The sequence below is a fragment of the Triticum dicoccoides genome, chromosome 1A (assembly GCF_002162155.2).
Source record: "Triticum dicoccoides isolate Atlit2015 ecotype Zavitan chromosome 1A, WEW_v2.0, whole genome shotgun sequence".
Taxonomy (NCBI): Eukaryota; Viridiplantae; Streptophyta; class Magnoliopsida; order Poales; family Poaceae; genus Triticum; species Triticum dicoccoides.
Genome location: NC_041380.1, coordinates 537,418,919 through 537,433,365, shown reverse-complemented (window position 1 = coordinate 537,433,365; position 14,447 = coordinate 537,418,919). Strand labels below are relative to the sequence as shown.

General features: G+C 43.7%; 1 protein-coding gene and 1 long non-coding RNA gene across 2 annotated transcripts in view; both read left to right on the top strand.

The window, feature by feature from the left end:
- The first annotated feature begins 3,064 nt into the window (after positions 1 to 3,064).
- On the top strand, positions 3,065 to 4,305 carry LOC119286914. Its single transcript, XM_037566385.1, has 3 exons — positions 3,065 to 3,689; positions 3,776 to 3,887; positions 3,989 to 4,305. The coding sequence occupies exons 1-3, from the start codon at positions 3,275 to 3,277 to the stop codon at positions 3,993 to 3,995; spliced, it is 534 nt and encodes a 177-aa protein (XP_037422282.1). The 5' UTR covers positions 3,065 to 3,274; the 3' UTR covers positions 3,996 to 4,305.
- Positions 4,306 to 10,760: 6,455 nt separating this feature from the next.
- LOC119286922 overlaps positions 10,761 to 14,447 on the top strand; it is a 5,790-nt gene continuing 2,103 nt past the window's right edge. The window contains exons 1-2 of the long non-coding RNA XR_005140707.1: positions 10,761 to 13,192; positions 13,379 to 13,457. This is a non-coding gene — a long non-coding RNA (uncharacterized LOC119286922). The remainder of the gene's footprint in view (positions 13,193 to 13,378; positions 13,458 to 14,447) is intronic.

The following is a 14,447-nucleotide window of genomic DNA, read 5'->3' as shown; positions in this document are numbered from 1 at the left end:
GGCTGTGGAGCGGGGGAGGGTGCGGTGGGTCGCGGCGGCGGTGGAGCGGGGGAGGGTGCGGTGGGTCGGCGGTGGCGGTGGAGCGGTGAACTTTTTTATTATTATTATTTTTTAAATGAAGAGGGGAGAGGAGGCGCGGGTGGGATCGAGATCGAGATGGAGATGGAGGGGGAATCGAGATCGAGATGGAGGGGGAATCGAGATCGAGATGGAGGGGGATCGAGATCGAGTGCCCTCATGAATATTCAATATTTTATCATATTAAATATGAAAAAATATCATCAAATTTGAAAAAATATTCATGAATTCAAAAAGTGCCCATGAAATTTAAAAATATTCATGATATCAAAAAGTGCCCATGAAATTTAAAAATATTCATGATATCAAAATATATACTAATGACGCACTTTTACAGGGTGCGCCATTAGTAGTTTAAACTAGTAATGGCGCACTGTGAGACGGTGCGCCATTAGTAGTTTTGCAAAGAAAAGAATAAAAAAGATTCAGTATTGGCGCACTCCATGTCTGATGGCGCACTTCGGTAGGATGCGCCATTAGTATGTATGTAAAAATAAAAAAAATTATCACTAGTGGCGCACCTATTTTCTAGTGCGCCATTAGTGTCTTCCACACTAATGTCGCATCACCAACTGGTGCGCTATTAGTGTCTTCCACACTAATGGCGCATCACCAACTGGTGCGCCATTAGTATATAGTAGTGGCGCACTACTTCCCTGGTGCGCCAATAGTGTCAATCCTATCTATAGCCATTTTCCTAATAGTGGGTCTACCTTTATCTTATATTAAAATTCAAAAATACCTTGCTGTGATTTATTTCCATTCTTTGATTTTGTGTTTTTGTTTATCATACCATTATCAGATTTGATCCTTGCAATTAACCGCCAAGGGATTGACAACCCCCTTGATCGCGTTGGTGCAAGTATTTATTTTTATGTGTGTAGGTGTTGTTCACGAGGTTTCGCGTGGTTCTTCTACTGAATTGATAATCTTGATTCTTAACCGAGGGAAATACTTATCTCTACTGTGCTGCATCATCCTCTCCTCTTCGAGAAAATCTCAACGCATCCCATAAGTTGCAGCTGCGCGCCGCTTCAATGGCGGAGCCAGTGAGAGGCCATGTCCACTCTGGACCGGCGTCAATACGGAGTAACCGCTCTACACCAGCATAAATGCGGGCACCTGGCTCCAGAAGAGAATACACGCAAGTAAGGAGGGAAGAGTTTTGGGTGGGCCAGAGTGGTCAAAAGCGGGTGTGGGTGCTGTCCAGACGCCCGCAAAGCTCTCCTGATTTGTCTCCAGTTTGCGAGACAAAGTGCGTCCAGATCGTCCTGCGGACTAATGCAGGACCACGTTGGATGGCACAATACCTCCGGACCGCGCAGTCCGAACGGGTTGCGAGAGGTTTGAGGGTTACCGTTGGAGACCCTGAAACTATACATTCTTAACTTCCCAAGTGAATTCCACTTTTTACACCCAAGCTGTAAATTTGTGCTAGATTTTCTTTCATTTAAATTTTCTTCCTTAACTTTACTCCTCAATTGATACATTGTGTCACATTTAATGCAATCTAATATTTCTCCCTATTTCTAACAAGTTTTGCCCACATGTCCGGTACTCATAACCACACAAACCATCTTGTACCTCAACATTAATTCCTTTATGAATCTTTGGGTCAAGCCTTACCATGTCTGATCAGGTATGAAGACATCCAGTGAGGTCTCCCAAAAGTTCGCAACATTATCGTCAGGAGGTTCAGTCCCCATGCAGCAGCCGACTATCCTCACTTCCTTCGTTTGTGTCACAGACGCCGGTTCAGTCAATATGTGTGGGGTTCATTCGTCTAGCCATACTACTCCAGATTACCCCTTCCTTGGTGGGTGCTTAAACCCCTCCACATACGGGTTTAGCATATCCATCACTAAGCTTCAATCAATGGAGGCGTAGTCTCCACTGGCGGGCACTTTCCTGTCGGTGAAAATTGACAACTAGTGACAGTTTTAAAAGATGAAAACACCATGGTGAAGGCAGCGTGGAGAGTAGCGGCGGACAACTTAGACATGCCCATGGTTACTCGCTCCCCTAATTCATTAATCTCATTATTAATTCATGTATTTCTTAAAATACTAATACTATAGTGATTTTTTAATGCCACAATGCAACCATGTGGAGGTCTCTATTGAGGGGAGGGGAACTTTTGGTCTATGGGGACATATGCACCCTATATGAGAATTTTTTTTAGTAATTCAACAAAAAGTCAAAAAATCCTGAAAATATTTTTGAAATAAACTTGACTTTCTATTGTACTCGTGAGAAATAAAATCCACAAAAGAAAATATCCTTTTGACTTCTTTACAAAAAGACAAATTTTTGGCTAAAATAGTGTGAATAGTGACCTACAATAGCAAATAAATTTTGTCTTTTTTGCTGTCAGGTCAACTTTTGTTTTTTTCGTCGACATTTATATATCGGTGCAAAAGTAAGTCAAGTGTTTTGTCAAAATAGTTCTTACCTATTTGACTTTTTATTAAAATATTAAAAAAATCTACATATAAGGTGCATATACAACTAGGAACCAAAGTGTATTTCCCCTATTGAGGCTACAATGCAAATCCAGGTTAGTTAGGTTGTTGTGTCAAGCTGGGCTACAATTGGCGGCAACAAAGTGGCAGATATGTGGCCCAACTGAAACTGCGTAGAAAGACATACTACTAATTAATGCTAAGTGAGCATAAGTGGCACCGGGTCTCTACTCCTAATATCTCAGTTGATAGGTCGTGCTCCGGGTTTTATTTTCATTTCACCATTTTCGTCCGGATTTTTTTCGTCCTCAATCCCACCTCCCACTTCTCGGTACCAAAAAAAAAACCAACCAAAACCAGGTAAAAAGGGAGCGATGCCTCCTGTCCTCGCACGCCTCGCACTCGCATGCCTCAATGAAAAAAGACCAGCGAAAAAAGACCTATGAAAGAAAAAACAACGACAAAAAATCAGGCGAATCGCACGCACGAGCGAGGCCTCCAGATCCCTTCGCCACCGCCCGACGCCGCCAGCCCCGTCCTCCTCCCTGGCTCTCGGCGGCGCCCGCTCCCCAACTCCTTCTGCGATCCTGGCGTCGTCCCGCCCCACCTTCTCCCTCCCTCCCGGCGCCACCCTGCCCCCACCTTCTCCCTCACCACTGGCGCCGCCCAACCCCCAACCTTCCTGGATCCCGGCGCTGCCCCGCCCCCACCTCCTCCCTCGCTCCCGGCCGCCCATGCCGCCTATGCGCGCCCCTCCCTCAGCCCACCGGCGACCTCCCATCCTCCACCGTCTACCCCACCGTCGGATCTCCTCCTCCCCTCTCCTTCTCTCCCTCGCGGACGCATCAAACCCACGAAATTTCCCTCCTCGCGGCCGGAACCCTAGCTCGTGCCTGTGGGGACTGGGCTGGAGGTGCGGCACGGGGTTCGCACCGCAGGATTCGCCAGCGACGAGTCCAACAGGTAGTCGAATCGGGGAACGGGATGGCGCACCCTGCTGCAGCCGCCGGTCGGGACCAGCGCAGCGGCAACGAACGTCGGTGCGCCTCCGTTTCCTCGACCTCCAAGGACGCGGCCGCCGGATTTGTTCTCGCCTGACCAACCTCGGTATCCAGCTCCCTACAGCCACCGCCGACGTTGACTCCCAAGGTTCGATCCGCCTCTCGCCTTTCCTCTTTCGATTCATCCCGTTGATTTGTGTGCGATCGATTTGCATTTTTTACGATTCCAAATAGCAGGCGAGGATGACAATGACGCCAAAGATGACGAGGCCCCGAGCTCAAGCACGACCACTACGATGCACTGCACAAAGGCCCCTGCTTCCTGCCTGCCCTTCCCTTTGCTTGGGTAGCTCCTCCCTCTCCCTCTCCTTCAAAGAACTAATATTTAGTTTCATTGCTTTTGTGTGTGCAAACGTTTTGACCTCCTCCATATGGCTGTTTATGTAGAAGATAGCTCTCTCCAGATGTTGTTCCTGTCCTTCTCCTTGGTTGTTGAGCGCTACACTGTCAGGCCTCGATATATACCTGTCATAAGTTCAGTTAAGTCGCGGGTAACGATTCAGTTATCCAACGGCTAGGATCAAATAGGTGGCGATCATCTCGACCGTTGGGCGTTATTACCGTTGTAACAGTTACTGTTCTTACCGTTCGGGTTAAAACCCCTCCCTATAACTAGCCGGGTTGTGGCTGGAACGAATATGCTTTTGGATGAATTCCCTCAACGCCGTCATGGCTAATATACTGGAACCCTAGCGTTACTCTTACCTACACAAGATCCTACCAATTTCCTTTACAAATTCATAGATAGATCCAAAATTACTGTCCGGGTCCTAACAAATTGGTAATCAGAGCATAGGTTTCTTCCTCGGCCAAGTAATTTTTCCAGAGAGAGAGTAATCCCACCCAATTCCCTCCCTAAGTGTCGATCGGGATCAAATTGAGCAGAGGCGGCGTCGGCAGCGGCGAGCGGTACCGGGGCGGCGTTGGAGGCGGCGATCATTCGGGCACAGATCGGCCGAGCGGGAGCGGTTGGTTGAGCACATCGCTCAGTCAGTAAAATCCCGCGTTCCAGCTCCGATCCGTGTGTCAAGGAGGCGTGGATCGCGGCGGCGGCAGGATCTGAGGTGAGATTCGGATTGCTGGTCCATACAGTGGTAAAATTCCTCTTTTTCGCTTCAGATCAGGAGATGGGGCGCGCGAAGACAATCGATGAGGCGGATCTTCAGGAGGTTCTCTCTTTGCGCAAGGATTTCGGAGTTCTGCAGCAAGATAACATCCAGATGCAGAACTAGGTGTCAAAATTGCAAGAGGACGTACAAGTTATTGGAGCCAAGCAGGGGCAGATCTCTGAAACAGTGGGTACAGTTGAACAAGTTGTGCGTGATTTGAGCAAGCAATTGGCGACGATCAGCACTATTCTGACAACTTTGGTGAAAGCAACTCAACCTGCAGCCCAGCAAGACATGCCATCTAGTTCAACACAAGTGGCCAAATCTCCTACTCTGCATAGGGAGCAGACAGAGGAACAAACAACTAGGATTGAGCAACTGAAACAACAGTTAGCGATAAAGAAGGAAAAGACTAAGCAGTTGGAAGAGATTCAGTTGCAGAACCTACCTCCTATCAGAACAAACAGAGCTACTGTACCTCCTGGTTATGGTCAGCAAGGGAGAGTTGAAAATGCCAGTACAATAGGAACTCCAGTTACTGCCAGAGAGAGGGCAAACACACCTGCATTTAATCAGTATTTTCATCAGAATAGAGACAGGCAATTATGGCAGGGTTATTACAGGACCTATGAGCAGAATATGCAAGCCCAGTTTATGAAATCAATGACCAAAGTCCCTAGGATGGATTTTCCTAGATTTGCTGGAACAGACCCAGTAGGTTGGATAAGACAATGTAACAAGTATTTTCAAATGGCTGGAGCTCCAGAAGAGTACAAAGTCTCACTAGCTCAAATGTATATAGTAGATGAAGCAGATGTGTGGCTTAGGAGATCTGGTCTATTGAAGAAACAACTCAATTGTCAACAGTTTGGAGCTGAAGTGATTAAAAGATTTTCTGACAAGGGCTCTTATGACTTTACAGAAAAATTTAATTCAGTCAAACAGTTACACAATACTGTCTCGGAATATACAAAAATCTTTGAGGATTTGATGGCTGATGTGCAAGAGGAAAACCCTGAGCTGGGAGAGCTCTGGTTTGTCAGATGTTATGCCAATGGACTAAGAGATGGAATTAAGTTTCAGATTAGACCTCTCAGGCCACAAACATTAACAGATGCTTATTGCATGGCCAAGGATATAGAACCAAACCACCCACATGTAGCAACTGTTGTTAAGAAACAAGGCACCTCCTACAACAATTTTTACCAGAAATCCAATGGAACAATGCAGAACAAGTTCAGTGCAGTGGAAACACAACAACAAATTCCAGTGCGACAAGTTGAAACAACAGCTAACACTACACAAAAAATCAGGAAAGTGGGAGAGTGTTGGAGGTGTGGAGATAAATCGGTGCATGGACACAAATGCAAGTTAATTCCCAACATTCACTTGCTGCAACAGGATGATCCAGAACAAATTATAATTGATCAAGAAGAAATACAACAAGACCAGCAAGAGAATACAAAGGAAGGGGAACAAGCAATGTTCATTTCTGCTCATGCAATTGGACATCAATTAGCAGTTCCAACTCCTACTGCTATAATATACATTAATGGCAAAAGAGCAGTAGCCTTACTTGATTCTGGTAGTACATCCTCTTTCAATAACCAGGATTTTGCTGTTAAGGCCAACTGCCAGCTGTTACCTGTCAAGGGCAGAACAATAGCAGTAGCAGGAGGAGGAAAATTACTATCTACAGCAGTGGTTCCAAACTGTGAATTCCATATGGCAAAATTGAAGTTAACTCACAACTTCAGAGTGTTATCACTACCAAGCCATGATGTCATCCTGGGCTATGATTGGATGACTATAGTCAGTCCTGTCTCATTCAACATACCTGAGAAACAATTCAGTTTTACTATGGAAGGAAAACAGACTGTCACTACTGCAGTTTTCAACAACTCTGACAACATAAAAGAAGTGCCAGCTGAGGAAATGAATAAGTTGTTGGATAAGGGAGTAGAAGGGTTTTTGTTACAAGTGCATAATATACTGATGGAAGAACATGAAGGAACACCAACACCTCCTCAAATACAGAAACTACTATTACAGTATGTTGATCTATTTGAGGAACCAAAAGAACTACCACCCAAAAGAGCTCTAGACCACACTATTCCATTAGTCCCTAGTGCCACTCCTCCTCATGTGAGACCATATAGAGTTCCCCAACATCAGAAGCAAGAAATGGAAGATCAAATTCGAAAACTGTTAGCTTCAGACCTCATAAGGCACAGTCAAAGCCCCCTATGCAGCCCCAGTTCTGTTAGTCAAGAAAAAAGACAGTTCCATGAGGTTATGCACTGATTTTAGGAAACTAAATTCTATCACAGTAAAGAATAAGTTTCCAATACCAGTTATTGAGGACCTACTGGATGAATTACATGGAGCAACATATTTCTCAAAGATAGATCTAAGATTAGGTTACCACCAAATAAGAATGCATCCTGAAGATATACAGAAAACTGCATTCAGGACTTATTTGGGGCACTTTGAATATTTAGTGATGCCTTTTGGGTTGTCAAATGCTCCTGGAACATTCCAAGCACTGATGAACAGTATATTTGAACCCTATCTCAGGAAATTTGTGCTTGTTTTCTTTGATGATATATTAATATATAGCAAGAGCCTACAAGAGCACAAGGAACATCTGCAAATAGTGTTGCAATTACTGAAAGAGCACCAACTGTTTGCTAAAATGTCCAAATGTGTTTTTGCTGTGCAGCAAGTGGAGTATCTGGGACACATCATTTCTGTGAAAGGAGTAGCAACTGATCCTAAGAAAATACTATCTATTGCTGAGTGGCCAACACCAGACTCTGTTACTAAATTGAGAAGTTTCTTGGGCCTAGCAGGCTACTATAGAAGATTTATAAAAGGGTATGGCATGATCGGCAGACAATTACATGATCTTCTCAAGAAAGGGCAATTCTCATGGAAATAGGAACATGATCAAGCATTTGCACACCTGCAAAAAGCACTAACAACAGCTCCTGTACTAGCCCTACCAAACTTCTCTCTTCCATTTGTATTGGAGACAGATGCTTCAGGGAAAGGAATAGGAGCAGTTTTAATGCAGCAGGGCATACTAATTGCATACTACAGTTCTTCTCTTTGCCCTAGAAATGCAGCATTGTCCACCTATGAAAAAGAAGCTCTTGCTATCTTGGAAGCATTGAAGAAGTGGAGGCACTATCTACTTGGAAATGAGTTAATCATTAAAACAGATCAGCAATCATTAAAGTTCATTACTGATCAAAAGATTACAGAAGGAGTACAACACAAACTAATGATGAAACTCTTGGAATTTAATTTCAAAATTCAGTACAAGAAAGGAAGTGAAAACAGAGTTGTAGATGCTCTTTCAAGAGTACTCCCAAGTTGTTTAGCTATGTCTGCTATCACACCTGTTTGGGCAGAAGATCTCATTTCCAGTTACCAAAATGATCCAGTTTCTCAACAATTAATGGAACAATTGCTTCTCAAACAACCATCTGCTGACTCTGAGTATACCATCCATGCTGGAATTATCAGGTATAAGGGAAAAATACTGGTTGGCAATAATGCTGCCTTAAGAACTAAGTTAATTCAAGCATTACATAGTTCACCTGTGGGAGGACACTCAGGAGTGAGAGCCACATACCAGAGGATCAAGAATATATTTTATTGGCCTGGTCTCAAGCAAGAGGTGGAAAAGTTCACTGCTGCATGCCCTATCTACCAGAGAGCAAAGCCTGAACATTGCTTACAACCTAGTCTCTTGGATCCACTACCTGTGGCTGATATGGCCTGGCAGCATGTCACAATGGATTTCATTGAAGGGTTGCCCAATTCCCAAGGAAAGGGGGTCATAATGGTGGTGGTGGATAGGTTTACTAAATATGCTCATTTCATTCCATTGGCACACCCCTATTCTGTCTTAACTGTTGCCCAGGCATTTGTGGATCAGATCATTAAATTGCATGGACCTCCTTAGTTGATCATCTCAGACAGAGACAGAATATTCACAAGTAAACTATGGAGAGACATCTTTCAGGCCTTAAAAGTGGAGCTGAGATACAACACAGCCTACCATCCACAAACTGATGGGCAGATAGAAAGAGTAAACCAGTGTCTTGAAACATATCTGAGGTGCATGACCACAAATGAACCAACGAAGTGGATGTCTTGGCTGCCCCTGGCAGAGTACTGGTACAATTCTACATATCACACTGCTTTGAAAATGTCCCCCTTTCAAGCTCTCTATGGATTTTCTCCTCCTCTAATTAGTGAGCTAGCAATTCCTGGTCCAGAAGACACAGAGGCTCAAAAATTCCTCTCCTCTAAGTAACACATGTTGGAGCAAATAAAGGAAAACTTGCACAAGGCACAACATAGAATGAAGCACTATGCTGATATGAAGAGGGTGGAAAGAACATTTGAAGTGGGAGACATGGTCTATCTGAAAATGGCACCATACAGGTTAGCTGCATTTGGGTTCAGAGGAGCCCTCAAACTGCAAAACAAGTTCTATGGGCCGTTCATGATCACTCAGAAAATTGGCAAATATGCTTACAAGTTGCAATTCTCTGAGGAAGTAAAAATACATCCAGTGTTCCATGTGAGCCATCTCAAGAAGCACATTGGACCAAAATCAATCCCCAGCCCTTATCTCCCAATGGTCAATGAAGATGGCACTATAAAAACTGGGCCAGCTGAAGTTTTGCAAGTTAGGCAAGTGCCTCGACACAACATTCCAGTGGTTCAGTGGTTCATTCAGTGGCAAAACTTATCTCCAGCAGAAGCAACATGGGAAGATGCAGATTTCATCAAATATGCATTCCCGGAGTTCTTCCAGGAAACCACTCAAGCTTGGCATGCGGCAGAAAGAACAACGTGAGGACATGTTGTGTCTTAAGGGGGGAGCAATGTCAGGCCTCGATATATACCTGTCATAAGTTCAGTTAAGTCACGGGTAACGGTCCAGTTATCCAACGGCTAGGATCAAATAGGTGGCGATCATCTCGACCGTTGGGTGTTATTACCGTTGTAACAGTTACTGTTCTTACCGTTTGGGTTAAAACCCCTCCCTATAACTAGCCGGGTTGTGGCTGGAACGAATATGCTTTTGGATGAATTCCCTCAACGCCGTCATGGCTAATATACTGGAACCCTAGCATTCCTTTACAAATTCATAGATAGATCCAAAATTACTGTCCGGGTCCTAACATACACTCACTCATGTATGCAGGTTGAGTCCAAGCACAAGTAAGCACCATTATGTATGCTGAAAGACGACTCTGTTCAAATATTCTTTTTCTATCCTGGTTTGTCGATTTGTGTGTGATTGATTTGCGTTTTTTCCGAATTCAAACAGTAGGCGAGAAGACGACGGTGACGCAGAGGAGGACGAGGACCCACGCTCCAGCCCGACCACGACTATGCACCGCACGGTCCCTGCTTCCTGGCTGTCGCCAATTGCCCCCTTCCCTTTACAGTACTACTCTATTTATTTTCATTGCTTTTCACCCAGTTTTGCACACTTTCTGGCCCTTCCCTTTTTTGTGTGCAAATGTTCTGATCGCCTCCATATGGCTGTTTCCGTCCTCCTGCTCGTGTTGTCTCCATCCTCCTGCTCAAGTCGTCGCCGTCGCCTCCCATCCTTCATGGCCTGCGTGTGTGCGCCCACTATTGGAGGACGACGTTGAACATGAAGCGGAGCCCAGCCGGAGCAGTCTGACGTGGTGGTCGTGGCCAATGAGCGGTGGTCGATGCCATGGAGCAGGGGCCCTCGGTCGCCTGCACATCGGCTGCGTTCTGAACTAATGCTTTCTGCAACTGCAATGTTCCCCTTCACATTGTACCTTGTGTAGGCAGAAGGAATGCAGCTCAGTGACGGCGTCGGCTACAACTGGATCGATGGCCTGAAGGCTTTTACTAAGAAGATGAAGAATGTTGTAGAATAGTGTCCATCAACAAAGAGTCTTACTACTACCGGTTTGAGAGGCTCTATCCTCAGGTGATTGATTACTTAAGAAGTATACTGAATTATGATATCCATCGATCTAATTTTGTATAGGAAGTTTGAAAAACTAAAGAATCTGTGGTACATGATTTGATTTACTCATTTAGATTTTAGTAAATTGTGACCGGAAGTTTTTTTCACAAAACCAGTGCACCACCCTTTCTACACACATCATTCATGGATTGGCAGACTAAAGGTTCTATTCAACATCTTTGGTGGATTGCATAAATGGGCTAGAGTAAAAATAGACCAGAATTGTTATATGTGCTTAGGGAAGTGGGATTAGATCAAGATTTTTTTGACAAAATGAGAAATCAATGGCTCAAGGAGAGTAAGCCCAAAGAGATAAGTATTGTTTTCCTTTAGTAGCTTGCCGCATAATTCATTCAAACATATTTAGAGTGGAGCAGGAATATTCAAACAAGGAAATGTACACAATATCTGTTAGTATACATGTGACACTTTCCCGTCTTTCGACTAATGATTGCCTCCTACCAGGTATCACTAATAGCACATTCATCACATCATTTGTGTAGCTCATTCTGGTGTAAGTCGGGCCAATTTAGAAAAGATTTTAAAGCAGATTCATACAGGTTATAGAAATCAGAGTCAAATGTTATAATAAGTGATTTGTTTGTGCATAATTTCTAATCGATCGTCTTCTAAGGATAAATGGAACTGCTACCTTTCCTCTCTCCAATAAACTATTAGACCCTGCTTGTAACTATTTTTCATCTTGGTGTGATTTATAAGGGAGGCCATGCCATTAGTTTTTTGTTATTACATGCTATGATGACCCCGATTCATTGATGTATAGTGTCGTATGTGGTCAATTACCTAATATGGTAGTATCACTTCTCCTGGTTTGCCTTGGTCTGAAATCTGACTTTTGGACTGATTGTAGTCAATCCGAATTAGTGAGTTTCTTTTTTCCAACTGTCCATGTTCAGTTCTCTACATTATCATGCATTTTCTTTGGTTTAAAGATGTCATGATGTTCACCAAGGCAGAGAAGAAATGTTTTAAAGTTGTCCCTTCAATTGAAACAAGTATGACTTGGTCCTTAGTGCCTATGCAGACATGAAAACGGAAGGTCGAGAAGTTTAAATATGTCATGATGTTTACAATTGCGGATATCCTACTTCAGGTACTTGCCTGATAACTCACAATTTCAACACAGAAGTTACTAATCTGTAAGACATGCCCTCTCTCATTCAACGATGTCCTGAATTTTTCACACAAAGCTTTGTAATCTTGCCAAGTCACAAGAGAGCCAAGTAATCATGCGAATTTTCAGAGAACTTCAAGTGGCATGCCACCATTTGCAATGGTTGTGATGTAGTGATAATTAATAAACCACAGGCCTTCTAAATATTCTAAAGTTGCATATCTAAGAGCATATTATATTTCTCATAAACAACTGGAGTTAAGCTTCTATCCTCTTCCTGTCTTGAAGGAATTATCTGTTGAGTAAGCTACAGTCTCTTTGTTTGACTAGCTAGGCTGTGTTACATAAATGTATAAGATGATGCTTCTGTGGCTATAACTGGTGCCTGCCGCGCTAAATAGGAAACACCCTATTAATTACCCACCTCAATTTCATTAGTGCGTCCGGCCTGTGAATTTTACCCCAGACTATAAATCCCCTCCAAACGAAACCCTATAGGTGTACTATGACTCTTAATAGTGTATCCTTGTAAAAGTCAGTGTGTTGGGTTATTTTTTTGGTGTGGTTAGAGAACTCAACTCCATTTGGAACAAGGGTTTGAGTTTTATTTTTCCTAAACCTTTGAGAGGCAGAGCCATGGAAATATTTTGTGCTCTCATTCCTCTGGATGGAAGCTCTAACTTTTCCTCTTTGTTTCCAATAAGCTACTTTCTTCGAGATTGTGCAATGAAGGATTTTGATGGTAAGGGATCGTAGAGCCTCGGGTGACTAGCATTAAGATAGGAAGGTTGTTGCCGCCCTTGTCCCTTGCTGCTGGGTTGCCATGGTGCGTCAATCACTGGCTTATTTAGAACAATAGTTAGTGGATTTTGTGATAAGGGTGAGGGCCGAGAGTGAGAGGGATGGGGTTGGGATTGGTCTATTGTATGCGTGAAATTATTTCCCTACTTCAGAAAATATGGCAAATTGCATTTCATTAGAGATTGATTTACAGCAAATTGCATGAGCGAGTGGTTCTTGCATTTTTCATCAAGTCGTACATTTTCTTGGTTATGACATAAGGGTAAATGTACTGGTTGGTTGCTTCAAGACTTAATAACAGACACTATGACAATGGCTCAAGAGATATCAGATCTACCTTCTTGGCTGGGGGCGTTATGGGTGGTGCACGTCTCGGCCCCCTTGATGGCCGTGGTGGATGGACATGAACACGAGGGGGGATCAGGGCGGAGAGCAGGGTGGTTGGCGGGGGACTCATCCTTGGCAGTTCATGGGAAAGTACGGTGTGAAGCAGAGGGGGCGCCATGGCGAAGGTGAGGTAGCTGTCATCCGGTCATCTGTACTCCTAATGTCTCAGTTGGTAGTCTCCGCTCACCGGTTAAATTTCGTCCCACCAACACCGTTTTTTTCGTTCTCCCTCCCACCTCCCACTCCCAGCTATTCCCACCGGCTTTATTTTATGTGATCTGAATCTGAGCGAGTCTTAAATTTTGGTGCAGTGTGAAAGGAGGAAAATAGTTGCCGGAAAGCAGGTAGATCTACACCTTGAGAGATGGCATTTTGCGGTACATTGTTTAGGTAAGGATATTGTGCTTTCTTCTGAAAACTCAGGACTGTCGACAAGATTGAGTTGTGTTCCATTTTTTAAAAATTACTTAGAATCCTGCTTCTGGCAATACTACTATGAACTGGCATACCTCGTGATCATGAGAGGATGACAAGTTCATGATCCCCAAGAACGCCCTCATGTGCGGCTGCCGGTCGTCGGACAAGACATCTCTGACGACTTAGCCACACAGCGAACCAAAGTTCGTCATGGGAGGATGTCACCTTGGACTGGAGCAACAGACGTCAAAAATTTACCAGGAAAAAAGGCTCACAAATAAGAGTGACCCAAACACAAATTGTCGTACGTTTGCAATTAAACTCTTAGTAGCAGCTTGATTCTTACTATTGTTACTTTGGTGGTGAGTATAATAGTCATGTAGTAGCATCTTAGCTTCATCTTATTTCTTGAGAACATATCTAGCTATCAGATCTTCAAGAGTACACCATAAAAATTGAAACGCCTATCAGCTTCATAGAAGAAAGTTAGTCTTATGATAGAAGAAAGGCCCATCAGCCCTTACAGTGCCTAATTGGTTAGCGACTGCTTTTCAGGCTCAACTGATTACTGACTACTTCCAACAACATATGACTGACATGACCAACTAGAAGTAAATTTCGTTGTGATCAAGATGGTGCCTTTATTTTGGAAAACATGATTGAGATGGGTAGGCGCATGGGCATCTCACCGGAACAAATAGACAGACTGATTTCACTTATACACAGGTTGATTGTATTATACGGTCAACTCACGAAGTAGCCGGATACCTTTTGCTTGAAGTTTGAAAGCCAATAGCATGCTAAATTATATGGATGTGCTGGTCTTGACGTGTGTGCACGTACATTGTAAAATAAACTTGAGTAATGATTAATACCTTGTTTACTCTTTGTTTGCTTTACAGGTATTTGGAGTATCTATTATGTTTCAGAATTTCTCGAACTATGGTATCTCCATATCCATCT